Raw genomic sequence first — 27,877 nt, 5'->3', positions numbered from 1 at the left:
AAGGAAGCTGGGCAGCTGGGATACAAATTCTTTTTTTAAAAAAAGCAGAAGTACAAATGTGTAAATCTCATCATTACCACACAAGAAACTGAAGATACAAAAACATTGTTGGGAATTTTATATTGGTCCCTAGCATTAGATTTAATACAGAGCATAGTATAAATCAAAAAAGTGTTTTAAATCTCCCCTCAGTAGATCACATTGTCCACTTTTATTTTTAAAGCCTTGTCAATGGGTCTAGTTACTTGATAAAAGTCAAAGTACATTTATTATCAAAGTACGGATACTATGTACGACCTGAAGATTCGTCTTTTTACAGGCTGCCAATGTTCTATATAGTATACATACTTTGATAATGAACTTTGAACTTTAATCAAATAACTAGCTCCTTACAGTGAAACAGCCTTGTTCTTTCCCCCAGCACCAATGCCAGTAACTCAAGAATGAAAACCCATTTCTTCTCCACTGACCTTTCAGATTCAATTCTCTGAACTTGTGTCTCCCGTACAATCCAAGTTGCAAAATAGGAAAATGTAAAAATATGTAGAATAAAGGAAAAAGCTTATAACAGTGGATAAAGATCAAGGTATTGATAAGTCAAGGAAAATAGAATGATACAAAAGCAAAGTTGAAGGTTTTTATCATAGAACTGCATTGTATTGCTGAAGAAGATAAGTGAATTAGCAACACAAATTGAGGTACAATTTAATAACCATTAAAGAAGTGTGGTTGCAACATGACCAAACTTGGGAATTAATTATTTCACAGTAGGTTTAAAAGAGATGGCCAAAATGGAAACTGAAATAAGGTTGTGCTGAATTTAAGGAATAGAAGAAAGGCAGGTGGGAGGAAGTTTCTTGGCTCAGAAGATCAGTAAGTACAGTACTGTGCAAAAGTCTTAGGCACATACAGTATATATAGCTAGGGTTTCTAAGACTTTACATAGTGGTTTATTTGTCCATGTGGAGCAGAGAGCGAGTTTGTAAATCTTGTGGGAGCAAAGGATGTTCGGATTTTCAAGGGTGGAGCCCTGCGGGAGGGGTGGAGGTCAGGTGGCAGAGAAGGAGTGCCAGGGGCAGGGGGTGTCACGGGTACGGACACACCCGGTCTTAGACACCAGGCAATGTCATCTGATTCCAAACAATTGGTTTACTGATCATTGCAGAATGTCCCTCTGGAGTTTCCTGCTCCCTAGTCCTTTTCCCAACCATGATTTCCCCCCTCCTTGACAACAGTTAGCTTGACAACAGTATTAGAACAAAACAGCACACGGCTTATTTCCAGTTCAAAGTAAATTTATTATCGAAGTACATTTATGTACCCATATGCAATTATGAGATTCGTTTTCTTGCGGGCATTCACAGTAAATACCCATGTTGGGTTGGGTGTCAAGCTAACAATGTGGCCTCATAATACAGACAAACACTAAAGAAACAGCAAAGTTGCAAGCCGATGCGCCAAATGAACCATGGGAGGATAAAAGCAATTAAACAGTAAAAATAAAGGAACACAATAGAATCAATGAAAGGCCTCATGAAAGATGGACAAACAACCAAAGTTAAAAAGACGAAAAGCTATGTAAACATAAAGAAAAATAAATAAGCAATAAGTATTGAGAACATGAGATGAACAGCACTTGAAAGTGAGTTCATAGATTGTGGCAACGGTTCACTGTTGAGGTGAGTGAAATGATACCCTCTGGTTCAATGCCCTGATGGTTGAGGGGCAATAACTGTTCCTGAACCTGATGGTGTGGGTCCTGAGGCTCCTGTACCACCTCCCTGATGACCACAGTGAGAAGAGAGCATGGCCTGGATGGTAGGTGTCTTAGATGATGGATGCTGCTTTCCTCAGAAAGCAGGTTATATGTAATAGATATGTTAATCACATATGTCATCATGCTACCATGTAATACAAGCGTGCCTCACTTAAATTCGAATTACACATAGGATTTTGGACTTATGTGACTTGCTTTGAATGTGTAATATTTTGAAGGTACAAAACATAACATTGGCGATGAGGTATTTTTAAACGAACCTGAGACGGCAATTGGCCTGTTAAAGCAGAGCGAGATGTTCAAACTAATAAAAAATGCTGTGAGGAATCATTGAATTCAAAAGAAACAGCCCAGCACACGCAGAATCATTGAGTTAAAAAAAAAGCCATAAATGGATAAATTCAGGGTTCATAAAGAGTGAGTACTGAGTGATAATAACCATTTTTAAAAAAATCAGAAACGGCTGGCTTCATCGGAAAGATTGACGAGTTTGATTACACAGTGGGAAAATTGGATCATGTGTGCTGAGCTATCGCAACAGTATTTTGAAGCAAATGAAATAGCTGATTAGAAGCGAGTGCCAATTTTGCTCAGTGTATTGGGTACACTGTTTGCATACAGTTTGGTTGCTCAAACCAAGCCATCAGAAATTATCTTTGCTGATATTGTCAAAGTAATGCAGAAACATTTAGAACCAAAGCCAATGTTGATTGCAGAATGCTTTAGATTTTATGAGCAGAATCAAAAGGAAGGGCAGACACATTTCAGCAAGCATGGTTGAATTGAAGAGATTGAGCTTTCTCAGTTTGGTAATGGGCTTAATCCTACATTAAATGATGATTTAGTTTGTGGAATCTTAAAAAAAAGTATTCAAAAATGGCTCCTAACTGAAGCACAGCTTTCATTTAAAAGAACAGTGGAAATCACTGTTTCAATGGAAACCGCAGAGAGAGGTGCAATTGAGTTGCAGTTGGGAATGAAAGTGAGTGTGAACAAAATTGCATCATCTAAACAGAACCAGCCTAGCCGAATAAGTTCTGTTACAATTGTGTCAGGGCTCACATACACCAAACAACTGCAGATTTAAGCATGGAAATTGCAGAAAATGCAATAAAGTAGGACACATTCAAAGAGAATGTTGGGCAGACAAAAATAAATGGACTTCATAGGGAAGAGAAAGCGCTAAAAAGTAAAATTTCAGTTTCAGAAAGTGTACTAATCAGCATGCTGCTGATGAAAAATTTGATAATGATAAGAGTGACACAGGATTGTGCAGCCTCGAGATTTCCAGTGTGAAAATTAAGTATAGAGGAGCAATATGGCTCATGCCAAAGGTGAACTGCAAATTAATTAAAATGGGAGTTAGACACCAGCTTAGCTGTTTCAGTCATTCCACAAAATGAGTTTGAATAGCATTTCAAATATAATTGTAGCCTGCAGGTACCCAGCTACGAAGTTACACTGGAGAAAAGATAACTCCTGCTGGAATGGCATTCGTAACAGTGAAATACAACAACCAGCAAACCACATTGAGCTCGGATGTGGTAAAAACAAGAGAATCAGCATTGTGGGGGGTGTGATTGGCTAAAACAACTACAACTTGATTGAAAATCTGTCTACAATCTGCATGGCACATCCCCTGCAATGAAGGCAAATTAAGAAAGGTACTGGATGATGCCACAACTGTCTCCATGCTATACGCCATGAACTATTGTCAAACAGGTGTTGGTTCCAACCTCTGTGCCTCTCGTTGGAGAGTATATTGGACCAAGGAAAGACCACACTTCTCAGAGGAATCATGCAAGTGACGATAGCAGTTGTCAGACTACAACAGTTGTTGTAGGCAACATATCTGAGAAAGCTTCTGATATGTTAATCAAGCAGTTACTTGAGAAACGTGGCTTGGTTTTGAGCTGAAGGAGTGCTCAAGGAGCTTCAGGAAAGATGCAAGCATTCGGCTTCTGTGAGTATAAAGAGCCAGAATCTACTCTGTGTGCATTAAGGTTATTGCTTGAACTTCAAGTGGGAAACAAAAAGCTGCTTGTAAAAGTAGAATCAAAGATCAAAGCCCAGCTGGAAGACCGAAAAGAAAGAAGTCAATGGAGATAGGAAAACTGAGAATTTGTTAGATGATGTTGTGGATGAGGAAACCAAGACAGATCAGATAAAGGGAGCAATAGAAGGATTAATAAGAGGATACTCCAGTGCACTTTCCCAAGCTCAAAATGAACAAACTAGAAGAAGAAAAATGAAGAAGAAAGGTGGCTACCACTGTCAGAACTACTTCCTGCAGTCTCAGAGTCAACTCCATCAACCACCACAAGAGGCCGGAACCTGAGATTGTTTCACAGCCATGAGTCTCACCTGCCAAGCAGAGTGACGCCCTTGTCAGGAAATATATTATCCCGCAAGAGTAAGAAATCCTCCACAATGATTAGGCACGAATGGAGCAGTTTAAATATTGATTATACTGTGATTGTTAGTATATAGTAGTTGTATTATATAATATACTGTATATATAGTTGAGATGCATTCTCTATTGAGTTGGAGTTTATAGCCAAGCAGGGAGGGGTGTTGTGTATTTAATATTTCAGTTATCTTTGTGTGTGTGTGTGTGTGTGTGTGTGTGTGTGTGTGTGTGTGTGTGTGTGTGTGTGTGTGTGTGTGTGTGTGTGTGTGTGTGTGTGTGTGTGTGTGTGTGTGTGTGTGTGTGTGTAAATCATTCTTCATTTCAATGATTCATTCTGGGTTCTATGTAAAAGATACATTAATCATATACATTATCAAACTATCACGTGATACACGCACACTGCACTTAAAGTAAAGACAAAGTTACATTTCGGACTCCTGTGCTGACCTTTGAATTAGATTAATGCTTTGAATTTACAAAGCATAGCAGGCCATGGTGTCATCTTAAATTAATCCCATTTGTCTGCATATGCTGTCTTTCCTTCCATTCCCTGCCTGTTCATGTGCCTGTCCTAAAGCATTTTAAATATTACTCAAATTAGCAGCTTCCCCCTCCTCCCCTGGTTCAATGGTTCCTTTTAATACCAGAGAACATATACTGTATACAACCTGAAATTCTTACTCTTTGCAAACATCCATGAAAACAGAAGAGTACTCCAAGGAATGAATGACAGAAAAATATTAGAACCTCAAAGCCGCCACCCCCCCCCCCCCCCATGCACATGTTCTAGGCATCTACTCTGTAAAAACAAACTTGTCTCACAGATCTCCTTTAAACTTTTTCCCTTTCACCTTCAAGTCTTAAGCCACTTCATATTTGACATTTCCACCTTCAAGAAAGGATTTTGGCTATATACCCTATCTGCACCTCTGATTGCATTTCTTTCTACCAGATTGAACCTCACTACTACCCTCTATCTTCAATGGCCAGGCCGATTTTGATTCCAATTTACCAAATAACCTGCAATCCCATGTGCTTTACTCTTCTTTTTCAGCCTACCATGAGGAACTATGTCAAATGCTTTATGAACATCCATGTAGACAACATCCTCTGCCCTGCCTTCACCAGTCATCTTTGTCAGATCCTGAAAAGCTCAGTCAAGTTTCTAAAACATGATCTCGTCTTTACAAATTTTGCACAATGGTTGTCACTTCGTTTATATAATTGTATTGATTTTCCTGTAAATGCCTGCAAGAAAATGAATCTCAAGGTTGTATATACAGTCGGCCCTCCTTATCCGCGAATTCAACCAACCGTGAATCGAGAAAACCTGGAAGTGCTCTTCCAGCACTTGTTGTTCGAGCATGTACAGACTTTTTTTTTCTTGTCATTATTCCCTAAACAATGCAGTATAACAACTATTTTACACAGCATTTACATTGTATTAAGTATTATAAGTAATCTAGAGATGATTTAAAGTATACGGGAGGATGTGTGTGGGTTATTGTGGATCGGGATCGAAAAATATTGGAAGTTCTCTTACTAGGTAAGTCAGAGCAGGTACATCCGCTATCATTTAGCGTCGGTTAGTTAAACGTTTGTCTTAGTGTATAGTATATATTTTACCTTTCTATGCATATAAAACACTTAAGAACATATGTTTCAGCGCCGGGCTCAGGAACAAAAGTTCCCGAGTTTGATCTAGTGACAGATCACTCCAGAGTACGCTCTCCACCATGCCAGGTTGATGTGGAGGATCAAAAACCCAAAACCCCAAAACCCAATAATTAAACCACTGTGTTGCTTAGTAATAATTGTAGCTTTCATCGGGGCAGAGCCTTTCTCACTTTATCTTTTAAAATTGTTCTGATCGTTGACCGACTGTAGCCTAACGCTTTTCCAATGACCGATGGTGTTTCACCTCTTCCTGATCGCTTTATTATTTCCACTTTATTTTCAATCGTGATTGTGATTATTTTGGTGAACAGAAGCACTGCAGATTCAGATCTCTGCCACCAGGTCCTAATGTCCACCGCACTGAGACAGGTTAAATAAGGTCTGGGGTTCTGCTGGGTCCTAAGGCCAACTGCATTTAGACAGGTTGAATAAGGGACTTGAGCATCCGCGAATTTTGGTATCCACGAGGGGTCCCGGAACCAATCCCTCGCTGATAAAGAGGGCCGACTGTAGTTACTTATGCATACTTTGATCAATGCTTTCCCAAGGATAAATAAATCCTATTCCTAAGAATTTTCTTCAATTATTTCCCTCTCACTGATGTAAAATTCACTGGCCTAGAATTGTCTGGAATTCAGGTTCCAGGACTAGGGGTTTCTGGGGTCTAAGCAGAGACCCAAGGGTAATGATAAGTTTCTCATATCCATGACTGGTATGTTCGTTCCGTGCAGTGTGTGTCCATGGATGATGCCCGAGTATGTCTTGGTAATTCTAGCTCCTGGGCAACATGTTGGAAGAACCCTGACTCCAAAGTGATCACAGTGCACTGTTTGACATCATCTAGTCTGTCCTTGGTGTGAAAGTTTTATCAGGTCCACAAAAGGAACTTAGTCCTTGAAGTATTGCAAAGACACCCATAAACAACAAGACAAAGAGTGGGAGGGGGTGGGGGAGAAGGATCTTCAATTGCATTATCAAGCACAATATTTGGTATAATTGTTTCTCTAGGCAATTGTGTTTGCTCTATCAAGCCTTGAGATTCTGCATTCAATTGTAATGCTTAACGGAATTAATTTCTTCAGAGCTCCAATATGAAATATGATTATGAAATATGAATTTGCTAATACTGTACTTCCTCTTAAAGTCGGTGACGCAAGGGAAAATAATTACCTGACGGATAATGGTACGTATCTGTAAATACTTTTAAATTAAATGGTGAAGAAATAAAATGGAATCTTATCTAAATAATGATTGTATGTATGGGTGAGCATGTCTGTGTGTGTATGTATGTGTGTATATATAATATGAGAGGGAAAGAGAGATAGATAATTGAAGGATAAGTTTAATATAATTAAAATATTTAACAAAATAAAATATATTTTTGAAAAATTTAGCAGTTTATCTGAAAAATGCAATTCATATGTGTAAAATTCAATTTTTTCTCCAGGGTATCAATTATTTTAATAAAACAGTGGCATGACCTGTCTCCTTGATAGTAGGGGGCAGTGGGAGGATGGGGTTCGGGGGCAAAGATAGGCACCAGTGGCCAATCACCAATCCTCATTGCTGAACTCTATACAAACTGCTCACTTGCTTCTTTGCAATTTCAATGGCATCTCTGTTCATTTTCGGAAACATTGGTTGTTGATTGGCATCAGCTAAACACAATCTCCTCTGTCAAGCACCAGAGATGTTATCACACTTACTGAGTAGTCAATCCCAATATAGAGGCGATAGGCAGTGTAACAAGGGGGAATAAAGCTAATTCTAAACACGTACAGAGAGCTAAAAAAAATGCATAGATATTTAAAGCTAAATTGAAATATTATAAATCAATTAATAAGATATTTTAAATTCCACCATATTTTGATACAAAAGAAAGTTAAAATCCACAATTGTTACATATTGTTTGCAGAACTAAAATATTTACTAATCTGGTACTGTGGATTGAAACTTCATTAAAGATTTAGTCAAGCACCAGGGAACAAACCATAACACTTTTATTGTGTTTTACAGTAAGATTAGTTCCTAAATATTTAAAATTCAACTTGTAATGACTTGTTTCAGTGGAGAATGCTGCATGCAGTACAACCATAGAACAGTAATCTCTGACAGCAACATTGGGATTTTGTTAAGTATATCCAAAACTCAAAAGCTGCTGTCAAACTGTGATGTTCTGATAGTGAGTAGTTTTCCCATCAACACTACAGCAAAATTGAAACCACTATCTTTGTGCTTTCACCTTCACACACTATAACCAGATGATGACGACTTAGAAAATAATTTAAACATTTAAAAAGAGGCACCACTTATAGCATGTGAACCATTTAAAAAAAAAATTCAGAACTTCAGACAAGTTGTGCTGAGATTTTTGCAGGATCTCAGGAGGATATCTTGTGTGGCAAAACAGTTGCTGCTTAACATGAGTACATAGTTTATTATTGTCAGGAAACCTTATCAAAAATTATATTTATATTCTGCAGTGAATTTCATTTCCTGAGCCAAAAGGTTTCTCTCAAATTATTCTCATGGGAAGTTAAAATGGCCATGCCTTGTAGTTATGGTGTGCACCAGTTTAAAATGTATGTTCCTTTGAATTCATTTTAAAACTATCTGCTATGTTGGGTTATTTTCTTGAGATTTAATATTCTAGGGAATGGAACATTTTTTAAATTTTAGACAAGTGATGCTAGAAAAACAATCCCCAAGACAGCTGGATGTTTATAGAAGAGTCAAACCTTCTCCTTTCTGCCATACTGTGTCCTGAGAAAATAGCTTCTACTGAAGATGACATTTCTTACTACAAATGTCAGATCTGATCTGTTTTTAGACATTTTCAAACAAATTGCATTTTTTTCTTTGCCCAGTCCAGTTCTAAAATGCTATTACACAAATGATGTGAAAACAATATGGGAAAATAATCCATCCGTTCCCAATCTTGATTTATATTTAAATAAAGTAGATAGTCTTTTTTGTGTTTAGAATTCCTCAGGAGAGCATCCACTCAAAATCAGAATCAGATTTAATATCTCCTGCATATGTCGTGATACGTGTTAACTCTCCTAATCCACATCTAATTTAATTAGTGTAATTTTGCCATTATTCTTAAGAGCTTAGTTTATCAGCTTTTCTGTTGCTAAACTGAAAAAATATTTTAATTTGCTGTACAAGACGTAAAGCTTTTAAGATGGTGTATAAATGAATCTAATGCGTGCACCTGAATGACAGTTTACAGGGAAAATAACTCTCCCTAATTGTTATGGTTTTGTAAAAGCCTTCTGCTGCAGCTTCAAGCTGCTCGGATTTGCAAAGCCATCATCTTTTCTCTCTTTAATTATCTGTGGATGCCTGGGGAATTTAGCCAAATCTACATTGCGGTTGTACCAAGTTTGTTATGCGCTTTTCCGGCTTCCAGTGGAGCAATGCATTTTCAAAAACTGCATCTTTTCCTGCCCCTCCATCACCTTAAGGGCTTTTGCAGAAATCACTTTGCGATCTGCCTTTGTAGAAGATTTTATCACTCATCTTACTCCATCGGTTCCCGTTTCTGATAATAGTGAGGAAAGGGGAACATGCTTTACTCTCCCAGATGTATGGCCAACAAAGACAATTTAGGCATCAGGCAAGTTTAATCCCTTATTCTGCCGAGTGTCAACTAATCCCAGGATGGATAGTGACAGCCTCAGCATTTTAAATGGCAAATGTTTTCTGCTGCTGTTCACAAGTCAGCAACGTATTTCTGAACAGTCCAGATCATGGGTCTCAAGTGTCCATTTCCCTCTATAGATGCTCTGTGACCCACTGAGATTCTCTAGTAGCGTGTGTTGCTCCTGATGTTCAGCATCCATATTCTCTTGTAAAGTTCAAAGTAAAATTTATTATCAGAGTACAATCATGTCGCCACATACAACTCTGAGATTCTTTTTCCTGCAGGCATAATATAGAACATTAACTGTAAACAGGATCAATGAAAGAGCAAGAGCAAATGCAAATATAAATAAATAGCAATAAATAATGACTGCCTTAAAATATCAAGTTAAGGAGTTCTTAAAATTGGATCATTGCATGTGGGAACATTAGAAATAGAATGAGTGCAGTTATCCTCCTTTGTTTAAGAGCCTGGTGGTTGAGGAGTAGTAACTGTTCTTGAACCTGGTGGTGCAAGAAATGGAGAAATCTCCATTTCTGAACATATGCACCCAGTTACAAACATTTGTGCACATATTCACACTCACATTTTAGCTTTCTCTCTGAGATTTGCCATCCTTGAGCTGGAAATTTACACTGGAAATTTAGTCTCTTTCTATAGAACTGGAGTCTGCTCTAGAGCTCAGAGAGTTTGATTTATAATTCTTGCTGCTCCATTCCAGCAGAAGAGTTTACAATGAAATTTTACAGTTCTTGTTAGGCCAGAGACTGTGTCCATTTCTTGACACCTTTTTGTGGAAAATAAGTAACTGCTCTGAAGAAACTCCAGAGATTTATGAAGAGGTTGCCAAGGTTGCAATTTTTTTTTGGTTTGAAGGAAGATTGGATAGATAGCTGGAATTGTACTCTTTGTGGCAAAAATGGTGACGTGTAGACATAGTTGAGATGCGTCATATTATGAGGTCAGGAACTATTGACTTTAGAAAAACAGACTTAAAGCATTTGGTCAAAGAATTAGAAAGGAGATTAGGGGAAAGTTTCTTACTCAGATGTAGTTAGAGATCAGGCTGATCAGGCCTCGTTGGCCGAAAGGGTGATGGAAAGAGCCCTCAGTTACACATTCAGGGCTGCCTTCAGGGGAGAAGATTTAGGATGGAGATGAGGAGAAACTGTTTTTCCCAGAGAGTGCTGAATCTGTGGAATTCTCTACCTAGGGAACCAGTTGAGGCTTCTTCACTAAATATATTTAAGAAACAGTTAGATAGGTTTTTACATAGTATGGAAATTAAGGATTATGGGGAAAAGGCAGGTAGATAGAGCTGACTTTACGGACAGATCAGCCATGATCTTATTGAATGGTGGGGCAGGCTCGATGGGCTGGATGGCATACTCCTACTCCTATTTCTTATGTTCTTATGTTCAGCCAAATGGAGGTTTCTCACTAATCAATGGTCCTGGTGTGATATAAAATTCTGTGGAATCTGAAGGCCTCCTGCCAAAGTACAGATGGGGTGAGGAAGCTCCCAGTGATGGTGTGGAAGAAAGATTATTGATGGGCCATCCTTGCCAGTAGTGGTGATTTGAAATGAAGTGTGCTTGCAAGTCTCTGTTGGTTTTGGTGATCTGAGCAAGTTCTGACTGGAAAATATTGGAAGTACCAACAATCACCTCCATAGCCTCCAGTCATGGCTAAGGAGGTCTCACCTGTTGGTGTGATTATTATGCTAAGCTGCACTCACTTTATCAGGTGCACCTGTACAACTGCTCATTAATGCAAATATCCAATCAGCCAATCATCTCACAACAACTCCATGCATAAAAGCACGTAGACATGATCATGAGGTTCAGTTGTTGTTCAGGCCAAACACCAGAAAAAAATGTGACTTTGACTGTGGAATGCTTGTTGGTGCCAGATGGGGTGGTTTGAGTATCTCAGAAAGTGCTGATGATCTCCTGGGAATTTATGCGCTAGAGTTTCTAGAGTAAACAGAGAATAGCATGAGAAACAAAAGAAAAATCCATTGAGCAGCCGTTCTGTGAGTGAAAATGCCTTGTTAGTGAGTGAGATCAGAGGGGAACAGCTAGACTGTTTTAAGCTGACCAGAAGGCGACAGTAACTCAAATAATCACATGTCTAGTAAAGTGGCCACAGAGTGTATTTTCCATTTAAGAATTCTGTTCATGTTGAATCATATGCAAGAGCAAAGCAATAAAGAAGTGGCCATGATAGCACTATTTACTGCTCAGTCATGTACGTGTTTAATCACGAACATAAATACCGATGGTTTTCAAAATCTTTGCTGCAACAGTTTACACACAGGAAATATTTTTAACACGGCATGGTCATAATGTAATGTTGGATGACTACACGACAATACCCAAGAGTGTTGGTGACAAGAAGAAAATGGATGTTTTTATTTTATAACATAAAGTAATGAGGAAAGCAATATAGGTGGAATCTTGTAGCATGCTGAATTTGCTTTCTCGGCAATTAGACAGCCCCCATCCAAGGCCTCCCGGGCTTGTAAACATTGAACTGTTTTTCTTTTGTAGATAAGACTATTTATCTTGTGCCCATACAGCTGCAGGTTGCTGTGTGGAACAACAGGAACTGGATGCAGATGTGATCCAGGGTGAAGTAACAGTCCTCTGTCCAAAAGCTTATTTTGAAACAAATAGGGTTAAGCTGTCTCTTTAAATCATTCTTTCTGCGAAAGGGGCTTCTCCCTTCCTTGGGTGGTCAGTGGCATTCAGCCAGGAGGAGGCTTCTGGGAACTTGCGGAGTTTTTCCTGGAAGTGTTGGCAAAGAATCCAAGGGGAACTGATGAGATTTTTTCATTTGAGGACTTGAATTGGTATGGTTTGGAATACACAGAGTGAAAGGGTGACTGGGGTAGGATTAGTAATAACTATCATAAGGGAATTGGAGAGGTTTGCAGGGTTGTAGGGAAAATGCAAAGATGAACCAATGATTTGATGGAATTAGATGGCAAGAATTTCATACTTCCACAGTGAGTACAATAATAATGATCTTGTTACGTCCTGAAAATGTAATTAGTCGCTTCCTAGCATGAGGTGAGCCTGCATCACGAGCAGTATCAACCTGTGTGCAGAAGTTAGTTTGTGTTATCCCAGGAGCACCATTGGTAGACTGCAATAGTCGCAAGTGCTAGCTGGTATAATCCTTCACCTCCCGTGACACCAAGAGCACCTCTGCTTTCACTGCAGTCAATCGCCTGATGGCCCCTGGCCTCAGATTGCCCCTTCTGGCTACTTATGATGCCCCAGTGCCCTGATTCATATCAAGCTTATAGTCCAAGTCTCTAGCTCCCCCAGTCAGTAGCCTGACCGTGACCCCAAAGCAACAGAAAGGATGTAATGTAGTGGTGGGCCTGCAACTGAAGTAATCATGGGTACGCCACCCACCATCCATGTGGCATGAGTGTAACAGTGAAGTACCATTTCTTGCTCTTTGACAGAGTAGGGATGTGCACAGAGGGCTGAATGGACTTCTCTGCTGGCAGATTCTTTGATACCAAGAGTCTATTGCCAGTAAACTCAAACTGCAGTAGAGGGTCCACGGTGCTGTTGGCATATCAAGCACTTTAAATCTATAATTGGAACGGGGACGATAGTAATAATAGTGTCAATTACATTTCGATTAAGAAATGCACCAACATCTTCTGACTTATTTTAACTGATGGGAATTAAATGAGCCGAACTGTGAAGCTGCTTTGAACAGTTGGATTGTCATTTTGGGTCATTTTCCTGGAAGGTTAATTTCATCATATAGCCAAGAACATAATGTGCTCTGCAGTCAGAATAATTGCCTCTTGGGGCAACCTGTACAAGATTGACTGCCACGATAGCCGCTGTGTTTCTGTCTGACTAAATTGAATAAATGCTGTAATAATTTATCTGATTTTCTTGGAGCAGTGTGATGAAAGCTGTGCTTGTGATGAAGACCCCCCCGCATGTTTGATCTGTGTTACTGTGTCTATGGCTGGGTCATGCCTCTGAAAAGTGAGCACAACTTAATTATCCTCTGCATGCTGATTCAAGCCTCAAACTGGCATTATTAGAAGGATTTAATCCTGGAAAAGTGTAGGCCTTTTGCGTAGAAGAAAACACCTTCACCTTTCACTTTATGTCTGCCAAAGATCATGTCATCCATGAGCAGTTTGAATTCAAAGACCCCTGTAAGGTAGCGCAAACAGCTGGGAAGTTTTCAAACAGTTCAGATTATATTTCCATGGTTTGTTGGATGTCGATGAAGGACAGGTTAAATATTTTAAATATTTTACAAGATTTAAAACACAGGGCTGGCATGGAGGCATAGAGTGGTGACATCGTGTAGTGGTTAGCGTAATCGCTTTGCAATCACTGATCTGGGTTCAATTCTTGCTGTTGTCTTTTCTCCCCGTGACTGTGTGGGTTTCCTCTGGGTGCTCTGGTTTCCTCCCTCATTCCAAAGACATACAGTTAGTAAGTTGTCAGAAGGATTGTGTTGGTGTTTGAGGAAGCATGTCAACACTTGTGGATTGCCCCCCCCCCATCATAACCTTGCTGATTTGATTTGACACAAACAACATATTTCACTGTATGTTTCAATGGGTGGGGGACAAACAAAGTTATTCTTTCTTTAAGATAATTTACAATGACTAACAAATAAAGCAAAATTCAGAAGCAATACTTCAATTTTTTTTTAAGGTCATCATTTTCTCCTGAGGAAATGGGACTTCATACTGGTTAATTTTTCAGAGTCAGAGAGGTTGTTAAGTTTTACTCAGCCTTTTAGAAAGACAGTTATGAGACATAATCTGAGCAAGGATTAAGCTGTTAATTATTGTCGTTCAAAGGCCAGTTAGCCTGTATTCATAATTCACGAAAAATTTTGGTGCAGATTTCATCAACCATCTTGAAGGCAGCAAGTCAAATTTCAGGGTAAGTGCCCCAACTCATCAAAATGGAAATATGTCAATCATTTTAAAATCATATCCTTATGGTGGCACCTGTGATGCTGATAACTGATTGAAGAAGATTAAAATTAAAACTAAGTGTGGTCATACTCAGTAAATGAGGTGAGAGAGGAACCAAACAACACACACAAGATGCTGGTGGAACACAGCAGGCCAGGCAGCATCTATAGGGAGAAGCACTGTCGATGTTTCGGGCCGAGACCCTTCGTCAGGACCAAGAGGAACCAAGTTAAGTTTTCAAATTGTTGACCTTCAATCAGACTTTTCAGTAACTCACCTGAACAAGCATCTAAATGATACGAAAACAGAAAATGCCGCTGTTTAACCAAGGCAAAAAGCTTAAGATATTTCAATCTTTCAAGCATATTCATAGAGATAATTCTCTAAAGTTCAAACGTACAAAACTTTCTTTTCAGATTTTTACATTGTTTATTTTATTTAGAGATACAGCATGGACCCTTGCAGCCCTTTGAGCTGCACCACCTGACTCCACCAAACAACCCCAATTTAACCCTAATGTTATTACTGGACAATTTACAATGACCGATTATGTCTTTGGACTGTGGTAGGAAACCAGAGGACCCGGAGGAGACCTACGTATTCCATGGGAGGACGTAGAGAGACTCCTTACGGAGGATGCTGGGATTGAACTCCAAACCCTGATGCCCCAATCTGTAATTGTGTCTTGCTAATTGCTGCACTACCCTTGTTTCCGGTAATTTTTGTGGTAATTGTTACCACATCTATTAAGGCTATGGTGATAATGGTGTCAAGGTAGAAGATGAAAGTGTCCAATTGTTCATAGAACAGAAGGTACAGCATAAGAGCCTGCCCTTTGGCTTATGATGTCTTTGCTGAGCATGAAGCAAAATTAATCTCATCCTTTCTACCCATGCATGTTCCACATCTCTCTGTTCCCAGCATATGCATGTGCCCATCTACAACTCTCCAGAATACAGTACATCCATCCATTTGCAAGTAGCGAATATTTACTTCCACTGGATGAAGATCATGTACTCGTTTTGAAATTTGGTAAAAGTTGGCAGGATATGGTGAGAAAGAAAATTATGAACCAAATTAAGTTGAATTCAATAACCACTGAGTCTATCATTAGGAACAAGTCACTGGGCCATGATTGTTACTGAAAACAAAAGAGAATTTACACAAACCGACTATCACTTAAACTCATGTGATTACCAACAGCCATAGAAAGAAGTTGTAGGACCAATAGTGAGAGATTTCCAGTTTACTTTGACCAGTTATTAGTTAGTGCATTAGGTTATGATTCTGTATTAATACAGTCATCCACACAAAATAAATGGTCAAAGTTTCTAAGTAATGGTTATGTCATCACATTCCCAGATTAATGCTAAATTACATAATGCATTCTTTCCATGACAGAAATGCCTTTTAATGATAATTATATATGTCTAACTGTCTCAAACTGTTGAACTAAAATTTTCTTAGCACACATTAAATGGCCTGTAACAGCTTTCAATTGTAAATGCTTTTGAAAGGACCAGTTTGCAGCCAGAATTCATGAAGAGATAACACATATAGCAGCAGGACAAAAAAAAAACAAGAGCATCACGATTTTCAGAAATTGCAGCTCTTTTATTGCCAATGGGATGAGTTCTAGATAATCACAGAATTGACAAAGACCAACTGTGTGGTCTGGCATTTTAAAATTCAATCATAAAATATGATTATTTTTCTCTTGTAAATAGGGCAAAATATTCAATTTACATGATTAAAACTGAGAAGAAATATCCAGTATTAAATGTATGGAGAGTATACATTTTGTTGTTCTTATTTATTTCAGAAATGAAACAAAATAGTGAACTTACAGTTAAAATAGGGAAGAGTTGCATGTTAACCATCTTTTAGGTTTGTGTAAATGTCTAGGTTTTCCTCTTTTTCTAAAGAATGCCACTTAATATGTTCATGAAAATCTTAGCATTTGCTACTTAAAGTCATGGAATCACAATCCTAGAAAGATACGGCACAGAAATGGGCCTTTTTTGACCCACCTTTCTCATGCCAGATGTGATGCCTGTCTAAGCTAAAACCATTTGCCCACATCACTGTAGACATTCCATTTAGACATGTGTCTGTCCAAACACTCTGAATATTGTGATTGTATCTGCCTCCACATCCATCATCAAGGACACTCAATGTCCGGGACATTTCGTGTTCTCCTTACTGCCATCGAAGTGGAAGTGCATGGGGCTGAAGACACAAACTCAGCAATTCTGAAACAGCTTCTTCCCTTCCACCATCAGATTTTTGAAATGTCTATGGCTATTACCTTGCTTTTCCTCTTTTTTATTTATTATTTAAAAATTTTTATTTAATATATTTATATATTTTTGTAACTGATAGTAATTTTATGTCTTGTACTGTACTGCTACCAGAAAACAACAAATTTCACGACATATGTCAGTGATAATAAACCTGATTCTAATTCTGATCTTCTCTAAGTTTCTCCACTCTTACTTTAAACCTGTCTTCTCTAGTTCTACACTCACCAGCCTCAAGGGGAAAAACTCTATCTAGGTCCTCATAATTTTATAAAGCTTCATGGGTCACCCCTCAGCCTCTGTCATTTAAATGATAATAAACATAGTTTATCCATTCTCTTCTTATAATTAAACCATCCATTCCAGACAATATCCTAGCGAAATCTCTTCGGCACTCTCTCTGTTGCTACCATATCCTTCCTGTATTGTATTCAGTACTCCAAGTGCAGTCTAACTAATGCTTTGTACAGCTGCAACTCTTGTTCTCAATGCCTTGGGTCACGAAGGCAACATGCCAAAAGCCTTTTAACAAACTTCTCCACCTGTGTTGCCATTAAGCAATGGACATGTACCCCAAATACATCAGTGTTTCCAATGTCCTTTCCATTTTGATGAGCCTTGGCAGAATTTGACCTTCCATGGTACCTCACTCTTGTCCAGAATTATCATTAAACAATTTTACTAAATGTGCAAGGAAAGCTCAGACAATGAGACTTGCTGTACTAAAGTGTGTGCTTCCAAGGTCCAATGCTCTTCTTTGACCACATTTTCGATATAACATACTCCTTTTCTGCTTTGTGTTAATAAGGAAGTAAATCCTTGCCATTCAAAGCTTACATTAAGCATTGAACATAGACATTTTATTGCTGTAATTTGCTCTGGACTAAGCTAGTAAGTGCAGGATTTTTTAGCAACTTTCAAATAGTTGCTATAACTTCCATATAACTGTTGAATGTATAGATTACTACTACTATATATTGGAATTCACATTGATAATTGGTAACTTCTGTTTTATATTTTGAAACGAAATAGAGGGAAAAATAGGAATTAGTTTTGAACTTTGGAGCTGAGGGAAAATTTTGATCCGTTATGTTGTCCTATCAGCTGATCAGAAAATACTTCAATGAATCGAGATGCATTTATTATAAACCTTCCCAGCTTGGAGGGATAGATACATTGGGGCAACAGGTTGTACTGCTGGCTCACAGCTCTAGTGATCCAGGTTCATTTCTGACCTTTGGTCCTGTCAATGCCCAGTTTGAACGTTCTCATTGTGACTGCATTGGTTTCCTCAGATACTTCTGTTGCTTCCTACATCCCAAGGATGCAATTTTGGGAAGTTAATTTGCCACATTAAGTTGCCCCTGGCATGAGTGAGTGATTGGATGATCATTATGTGAAAGACAATTGTTTAGAGGGAAGTGTGCAGAGGAATGTATTGAATATTTCAGTAATATTGTAGATATATTGTTTGATTAAGCATCCTTTGTTGTTTACATAATTCATTATGGGTTATGCATACGAAGTATGTGAATGGCATACGTTATGATGCCACCGCGTCATATGCACTCACCTTGCTTAAAGTAAAAAGAAAACAAAACTAAGGTACACATCTCTTGTTTGATATTTTGGAGTTACAAAATATAAATGTCATTGCTCCAAGAGCTAGCATGTACCAAATGGGTAATAAATGGACACCTGTGCCAAGCGGTGACAGGAGAGCTCTGTAAGGCGAAAGGGAACATTGGGAGTATATTATAATAAAAAGTACTCATAAAACATGACTTGAGTTGGTAGCATGAAAAGATTTATGGCAAGTAACAGTAATGTGAAAAGTTTATGCCTTCTGGCTGTAATCACAGAGCACTGGTCCTGATGGCATATTGCAACCAGAAACATAGTAAAATCCCCGAGGGAGCTGTAAACACAAGCTGTACTCTGCTGCTAAGGTTTGTTACTTCAGGTCAAATTGTATCTGAGCTATTAAGCACCCTAAAAAAAAGTCATCTCTTATTATGAAGACAACAGGCAATCTTATGAAATCCAGGCAAGTGATCAAACTCAGCCTCGTCCAACTAATTAGGAAGACCACAGTTAGGTTAATTATTTTGGATTAAAGCATGAGTAGGAAGTATATGAGGGGAATAATAGAATGTCTCCTGCGCTTGAACTGGGGAGATGATAGAGTGCAAAATGGCAATGTAACTGCAGTATTGATGATACCGTTTGCAATGAAGACGTGAGTACAATAGGAAAGTCATTGGAGCAAAAATCTGCAGATGCTGAAAACCTACACAGGGGTGTCAAACTCATTTTAGGTCACGGGCCGGATTGAGCAAAATGCAGCTTCATGCGGGCCAGATCAGTTGGACGCGTGCGAACGCAGCTTTCGTTGTCTCCGTTTTTTCAGCCTGCTCTCATGTGTCTCAGTCGCTGCTATAACTACAAAGTGTTTCACTTTACAAATTCCGTTTCTTATGAAAAAGACTGCCGAGCAAGACTGCCAAATAAACACTAAAAACCCTGAAAACCTGGTACCTGAATAAACTCAGCATTAGCCATATCATACGCCATAGGCGCTTCGATTACTGGGGCCAGCTTTAATAGTAATTAGATATTATCTCGCGGGCCAAAGATAATTCCACCGCGGGCCTTGAGTTTGACATATATGACCTACAACGAAGCTGAATGAAGCATTTTGGTCAGCATCTATGAATAGAAAAAAGTACTAAGAGTTCCAGATCAGAATCAGGTTTAATGTCACTGGAATATGTTGTGAAATTTGTCATTTTGTGGCAGCAGTACATTGTAATACATCATTTAAAAAACACTATAAATTACAGTAAGTATGTGTGTGTTTATATAACATTCAGAAATTTAATGGTGGAGGGGAAGAAGCTGTTGATGAAAAACCCTTTATTAGAACAACTCTTTATGAAGACTGTGTTGTAATCATCCTGTTGGTTTGAAATTATCTTGTGAATATACAGCAAAGAATACAACAACCTGAACTTGCTGAAGTGCCTCACTACCCTGGTGGACTGTACCTGACTTGAATGGCAGCAGAGTACTATGTGTATGTTGGTCATGTCGGAAGCAGAAGAAATCTTACCTACAAATAGCTCACAACCTTTGCCAGCTGTCAAGTTTTTGAATGTTACTGGATATCTCTGACTCACAGAAACAATTAAAAAAAATGAAAAAAAAATTTTGTTAATTTTTTTAACATAAAAACTCAGCAGGTCAAGCAGCAGCTATGGAAAAAAGTACAGTCAGCAGGACTGGAGAAAAAAAGATGATCAGGTTTAAATGGTAGGGGGAGGGGGAGGGGGAGGGAGAAACACAGGGTGATAGTTGAAACCGGGAGGGGGAGGGATGAAGTGAAGAGCTGGGAAGTTGATTGGTGAAAGAGATACAGGGCTGGAGAAGGAGGAATCTAATAGGAGAGGACAGAAGGCCATGGAAGGAAAAGGGGGGAGGAGCACCAGAGGGAGGTAATGGGCAGGCAAGAAGATAAGGTGAGAGAGGGAAAAGAAGATTGGGAATAGAGAAGGGGGGCATTACCAGAAGTACGAGAAGTCGACATTCATGCCATCAGGTTGGATGTTACCCAGATAGAATATGTGTTGTTCCTCCTACCTGAGCATGGCCTCATCACAACTGTAGAGGCGGCCATGGATTGACATATCGGAATGGGAAGTGGAATTAAAATGGGTGGCCACCACTTGTTCCGCTTGCAAGGGTAAGTGCCAGGAGGGAGATACTGCCCTACCAGCCTCCACATGCAGCACATAATTCACTGGAGCTTCTGCTATCTCCAGTGGGATCCCACTACTAAGCACATCTTTCCCTCACCCTCCCCCCATTGTCCACTTTCTGCAAGGATCACTCCTTACACAGTCCCTCCCCACTCATCTTCCTCCTGGTACTTATCCTTGCAAGCAGAACAAATGCTACACCCACCCCTACACCTCCTCCCTCACTACCATTCAAGGCCCCAAACAGTCCTTCCAGGTGAGGCAACACTTCCCCTGAGAGTCTGTAGGGGCCATCTACTGTATCCGGTGCTCCCGGTGTGACTTTCTGTATATTGGTGAGATTCGACGTAGATTGGGAGACTGCTTCGCCGAGCACCTATTCTCTGTCCGCCAGAAGAAGTGGGAGCTCCCACTGGCTACATCTTAAGGAGAAAAGGCCGAGTTCACTCAATCTATTCTCATAAGGCATGCTCCCCATTCCAGACAACATCCTTGTAGATCTCCTCTGCACCCTTTCTGTTGTTTCAACATCTTTCTTATAGTGAGACGACCAGAACTGAGCGCAGTATTCCAAGTGGGGTCTGACCAGGGTCCTGTACAGCTGCAACATCACCTCTTGGCTCCTAAACTCAAGCCCACAATTGATGAAGGCCAATGCACCATATGCCTTCTTAACCACAGAGTCAACCTGTGCAGCAGCTTTCAGTGTCCTATGAACTCGGCCCCCAAGACCCCTCTGATTCTCCACTCTGCCGAGAGTCTTACCATTATTCTGTATTCTGCCATCATATTTGACCTACCAGAATGAGCCACCTGACACTTACCTGGGTTGAACTCCATCTGCCACTCCTCAGCCCAGTTTTGCATCCTATCAATGTCCTGCTGTAACCTCTGACAGCCCCCCCTATACTCTTCACAACACCCCAAGACTGGCCCGAGATCTATAGGTGCTGCCTGGCCTGCTGAGATCCTCCAGCATTTGGTGTGTGTTGCTTGGGTTAGTTGTGCAGTCAGGTAGATGTGCTGGTGTAAATATTGAGGAATTTAATAAGGTCTTGCTGCACCATTAGACCTTGTGTGGAGTTCAGTACTGGAACTCACTGGTCAGCAAGCATGTTCTGGACTTAGGCACTAAGGCAAGGGTCCTGAACTCTTTGGCATTTGCCAAAGGTCCACCCAGGAAACAGCTGTATTTCCCAACAGGTTGTGCCCCCTGAAAAGCCATCGCTGTCTGAAATGAAAACAATTCAAGTTCAGGTCAATTAGTGTTGCTGCCTCATAACTCTAGAAACTCTGGTTCAAATCCTGACCTGGTACTATCTGTGCAGAGTCTGTCATGTGACTTGCATGGGTTTTCCCCAGGTACTCTGGTTCCCCCTACATGCCTAACATGTCAGTAGGTATGTTAATTGACCACTCTAAATTGCACTTTTTGCAGCTGAATGACAGGGAAAATCAGTTGAGGAGGGAGCACAATTGATGAGTGTCTGAGAAGAAAGTTAAAATTAATGTAGATGGGTTCTTGATTGTCAGCTCAAACACAATGGGCCGCCGTGCTGTCTGACTCTCAGTATGACTCAAGTGTATTGGGAATATAGCTCTGGAAATAATGAGGCTTCTAATGGAAATCTTCAACTTCCTTTTAATTGTATGTCTGATTAAGCCAATTCTCTGCACCAAGTTTGTTACATTTTAGATTTAATTCTCTTTTCTTTTGCAGAGGAGGAGAGGCGAGTGATTGCCAACAACCGTGAATATAATGAAAAATTTGAGTATGCTGTAAGTGATAAATTAATCTTTATCAGTAGTCCATATGTCATTGCTTTGTAATGAATGAGATATTATAGATGTCTGCTGAACCACAAACCAGCCTTATTTGGACACCGGTATTATATTGGATCTGCTTTATTATTAGCAAATGGGTGCACTTATTTGTGCGTTTATCTGTTATTCCACAGAATAAAATAGTTTACAGCTGTTTATATGGGAATTAAACAAACTATGATAAATATTATTACTTAAAACTATTTCCAATCATATTTTATATATCCATTAAATTAAACACCAGTAATTTATCTTGTCCTAGGTTTCGAGCTCAAGGTGAATGGCTGTATAAGTGTTAATTCTTACACCCTCCCTGGTATCAATCTTTCACCAGTGTTACATTAGAATCCATAATATCTAATACATCATCTCACTCAATTAGCAGTTATAATTTCAGCTCGATCTCAAATAATTATCGGGCATTCGCCTTGTCTGAAGAGTCAAACAAGTCAACAAAAATATGGCTCCAGTAACATCCCAAAGCATTCCACAAGAGAGCTTTGAAGTAAAATCTGCCATCTGATTGGGGCAGGTGACAAAAAGCTTAGTGGCAAGGATAGGCTTTGTTACGTTCGTTAATGAGCACACACAAAAAAAGAAGAACAAATTATGTACTTCTTGACCAAAGACTGCACTGAAATTATAGCTACTGAAATTGAGTGGTTCAGTTCACTTTAATCATAGCACATAACTTATGCTCTTTACATAAACTTAAAAAAGAATTGCCAACTTTATTAGTGTGTTTCTCTTGTTATGAACCCCAGTTTCAACACCTGGGATGGTATGTGATGTACTAGAAATCTGTGACTTTGTTTCTGTGAGTGTCACGCAATGACCTACCCCAACAGTATATAAGGAAGCAGCACAGATTGCTCCGGAGGGTCGAGTATGGTTTCGATCATGGAAAGACACTAGTGAGTGAGGTCGCTGGTTTAAACTCTCCAAGTAGCCCAAAGGAGTGAGTTGAGATCAATCCAGAGTATTGATAAATGACTCTCACGGTTGCTGCAGCTGGAGGCTGTTGCAGAGAAGAGGGGAGAGAAAAGGTTTTGAAACAGAAGAAACCTAGTGACAAAGAGATCACTATTTGGACTCTCTCCAAGTAGCCCGAATGGGTGAGTTTGATTCCCAGTAGCCTGCAAGGGTGAATTTGATTCCATTCGAATACGAAAGTGTGGTTGTCACATAGTTAATTCATAGGAGTGGGTTCTCTGACGAGGGAAAACCTTTGTGAATACCACGTGTGTGTTAACCCTTGTCTGGGTGTGGTAGTTTACTGAAGAAGGCAACCCAGTGGCAAATCACTGTTGGAGTTACTTTGTATGTCATGGAACTGGATAATCCAAACGTGGATTTTTGGCACCCACTTTTGTGAACCCCTGCAAAGTCTCGGGTGTGTGGTGACTAATCCTGGAAAAGGGACGTCTCCCGTCAGTTACGTGGTGAAATTCTCGCTTTTCGGGTACTGTGTGTCTGCCGAATCGCCTTCGGAAAGATACAGTGGCCGTTCCTGGCGTATCTCTGTGAGACTTGCTTCTTCACCGTATTTTGAATCTCCGTCTTCAAGGTGGTCTCTTCGCTACACTTTGAATCTAAAAGTCTCTACTATCAATTCCCCTGTGAATCTCTGAAACTTTCTGAACTGATGTTCTGAGACTGTGTAAGACTCTGTTGTTTCTAAGTTTAACCGTTTGGGAGTTACAGACGCATAGCGCTGTTAACTTCGTTTCAAGTTAGTCGCTTGTTTAATTTTCTATGTTTCTGCTTGAGTGTTAATGAATTCTGTTGTTTTCCAATAATATCCTGACTCTATTCCACATCTATTATTGCTGCTTCCTTGCAACACTCTTTATTTTAATGGTCTCGCCCTCGCCCTCTCTCTCTCTGGGATGAGGTGCAGATTAGTTTATGGTTATCAGCGAATGAATGGCTTGGAGAGTAAAAGAAGGATGGGGAGGTAGGCAGCAATAGTCAGTTCTGCAGGGAACAAAGGCATAAGTGCAAGGACTGAGACAAATTGTACTTCTGAACAGCAATCGTTCTGATAGTATGGACATGTGATCTTAAGCTCACCTCAAATGGTGACATTGAGTTACAAATAAGTGCCGTAGAGAAGGGTAGATTTGATAGTCAGGACATTATGTTAAGAGTGCTAATTGAAGTGAATCTCTTTGATTTGCTAACATTGAGCTGATGGAACTTTCTGTGCAGTCAGTATTTACTATTGGTCAAGGTGTCTGATTGATGATTGTAGAAAAGCCGAGAGTGGTGGAATGAAGCTGTCATCAGCATGTTTCACAACTGCTGGGTATATTTTCACAGAATAGTCATGTCAGATAGGAACTTGGGAGACACCAGTGGTAACAGAACAGGAAGAAACCATTGCTAGCCATAACACCATGTTGAATGCTGTGGAGCCATCCAGTAGAATGGAATCCAGGAGCTTTGGAGGAGGATGGTGTGGTTCATTTGCTCAAAGGATGCAGATAGGTCAAGAATATCAGTCAAATATGCAGTCAACGGTCACTTTAATAAGAGACATGCAGTACTGTAGGAAGTTCACTGGAGCAGTTCAGACTAAGGGTTCCACAAAAGGTGGTTGCAAATTTGAAAGGAGTAAGACAGGCACGGTAGCGTAGTGGTTAGCACAATTATTTGCAGTACAGGCGATCCAGGTTCAGTTCCCATCACTGCCTGTGAGGAGTTCATATGTGCTCCCCTTGACTACGTGGCTTTCCTCTTGGTGCTCCAGTTTCCTCCTGCCGTCCAAAGATGTACCAGTTGGTAGGTCAATCGGTCATTGTAAATTGTCCCGTGATTAGACCAGGGTTAAATCAGGGGATTGCTGGGCAGCATAGCTCGAAGGGCTGGGAGGGCCTATTCTGTGGTTTATCTCAATAATAATAATAATATAAAACATAGACAGACCCCTTGGAAACAACTGAGGTTGGAGGTGAGATGATAATTTTGCAGTATGGAAGGGAATGGTGATAAGTGAGAACTAGGAGATGAGTGAGTACCTTGAGGAGAGAAAGCTTTTAATCACCTCAATTAAACTGGGGCCAGAGAGGGAAATCATTTAGCTGGAGGCCATTTACATCAGCGTATTGCACTTCTGATCTGGGAGGAATCGGGGTCTAACACCAAAACTTCTTGATGGCAAAGTGAATGCTTCACTGCTGAGAGACCTATGCTAAAGGTGAAGCCTGAGTGAACAAAGCAGTGACCTCTGTTGCCAGGATCTTTTTTTTCTGACTTTGCTGGAAGTGAAACTGAAACTGACAGTTTGGTCCTCTATAGGATGTTTAAGTTAACAGGCAGAAGGTAGAAGTGAATGTGTGGAGTGAACTATTTCAGTGCTCTGTAGGAATAAAGTCAGTAATACATAGACTACATCTGAATTTCTTTTCAGTCCAACCAAAACCAATGAACCCTAACTTGTAGCCAGCTGAAAGGATTTATTGTGCTATTCATGTATGCTTAGAAACTCATTCCACTGTTAACCGTGTTACAAAATAACATTCCTCTCCCCTCGTGACTTAAATTGAATTTAAAAAATAAAGTAAATTAGATTCCACTATATTATAGCGCAGTTGACCTTATTTATTTTAGGCATGTGCCTCAAACGTTGAGTTAAGTTTTTTGGAACATTGCAAAATCACACAGTGGGATTTCCAGCTACAATTGCTAATCACCAGATGGGTTGCGAGAACCTTTTCATATTGGAGTGGGCAGAAGAGATTCTGAGGAAGTGAAGCAGCCTGAACAGATAGATCACATTAAAAGAATAATGGAGTTCCTGCTAAGGCAGTTTGAACCATTCATGTGTTAAATTAATAGGTCTGTGGCCATAAACTCATGATTACTGCTGGTACGGTATGCTAATCCAGACAGTAGCAAAGAAATTAGATAAAATACTGTGAGGCGTATAGATGATGGTGAGAAGTGTAATAGTATAAAGGAATGAAGATCAACTCCATGATGAAATGCACTTCATTAACATGGAGAGCATACGGCCATTGAGGAGGAGTGAGGCAGAAAGAGATCATTCTTTACACACAGGGCTGACCTTTTGCTTGCTCTCACCCCTGCACAACTGTACCTGGTTTGGAGCCAGAACCCGGAGGATTTCTAGCTGCAGGTACTCTTGCCAGGTGGAGAGAGAGCTTAACACTAAGAGCAGAAAATCAGGGGGAGAAAAGCATTCTATGAATATTAAAGAAAGAACGAAAACAAAGAGAAAAGGAAAATGATGCTGCAGTTTAGACCAGAAAAGTGTGAAGTCCAATAGTTTGGAAGGTCAAACTTGAAGACAGGGTGCAAGGTTAATGGCAGGATTCTTCGTTGTGTGGAGGAACAGAGGGATCTTGTGGTGCACTGTGGTTGTCACAGATTTTATTAAAACAGTTGTAAACGTGTGTGTCCCCACAAAATCAGAGTCTTCCCCAACCAGAAGGCCTGAGATTGGCACTCGGCTGAAGGCTAGATCACAGACGTTCAAGTCTGGTGACCAAGAGAGTTACAAGAGGTCCAGGTACGATCTCCAGAAAGCCATCTCACGGGTGAAGTGGCAACTATGGACTAAACTTGCATCAACAAAGCGACATCAGTGACAACAGGTCTTCCCTTCCAGATCAGCTTAATGTTTTCTATGCTTGCTTTGACGATCAAAAATTGGAGGAACCATCATGAACTCCCACAGTTCCTGATGATCCTGTGATTTCTATCTCTGAGGCTGATGTGCGAGCAGCCTTCAGGAAGATGAACCCATGAAAAACATAAGGCCCTGATGGGGTAGCTGGCCAAATACTAAAGACCTGTGCTGATCACTGTGATCATTAATCTCTCGCTTTCACAGTCTGAGGTACCCACTTGCTTCAAACAGGCTTCAATTATATCGGTGCCTAAGAAGAACATCATATCCTGCCTCAATGGCTATTGTCCAGTAGCACTTATGTCCACTGTGATGAAGAGTTTTGAAAGGTTGGTGATGAGTAGCAACTTGGATCTGCTCCAGTTTGCTTACCGGAGCAGTACTATCATCTCTTCAAAACTAAACAGTAAGCTCTAAAATAGTGGTCACCAACCTTTTTAAGCCCAAGATCCCCTACCTCGGCCTTAGTGAAAGGCGAGATCGACCCCAAATCGATTAGTTACAGGCATGCGCACCATGGCAGAAAAGACCGGAAGTAAAACCCCACAACACGAAGTAGAAATGATGTATAAACACCAGGGGTACCCGCCCTTTTTTTGCACCGCAGACCGGCTTAATATTGACAATATTCTTGTGGACCGGCCGACCAGAGGAGGCGGGGGATAAACACAACGGGAATACAGCGATACTCGAAGGGGGTTCCTTATGTCCAGTCTAATCCGCGATTTAGTTTTCGTGGCTCTCGGCACTTAGCTGCTGTCCCGCGCTGCTCGTGTTTTTTCTGCTGAAAAAGCTCAGTAGGTTTGTCTTTAAGTGCAGGGTGCTTGGACTCAAGGTACCGAAGCAGTTT

General features: G+C 40.1%; 1 protein-coding gene across 3 annotated transcripts in view; it reads left to right on the top strand.

Moving 5' to 3' along the window:
- atp8b4 (ATPase phospholipid transporting 8B4) overlaps positions 1–27,877 on the top strand; it is a 294,774-nt gene that overhangs the window by 129,218 nt on the left and 137,679 nt on the right. For all 3 annotated transcript variants that reach the window (XM_073033107.1, XM_073033108.1, XM_073033106.1), the window contains one exon: positions 22,270–22,328. In XM_073033107.1, coding sequence (XP_072889208.1) covers positions 22,270–22,328 — 59 coding nt within the window. The remainder of the gene's footprint in view (positions 1–22,269; positions 22,329–27,877) is intronic.

This window comes from Hemitrygon akajei, chromosome 30 (assembly GCF_048418815.1).
Source record: "Hemitrygon akajei chromosome 30, sHemAka1.3, whole genome shotgun sequence".
Taxonomy (NCBI): domain Eukaryota; kingdom Metazoa; phylum Chordata; class Chondrichthyes; order Myliobatiformes; family Dasyatidae; genus Hemitrygon; species Hemitrygon akajei.
This window is presented reverse-complemented; position numbering and strand designations above follow the sequence as displayed.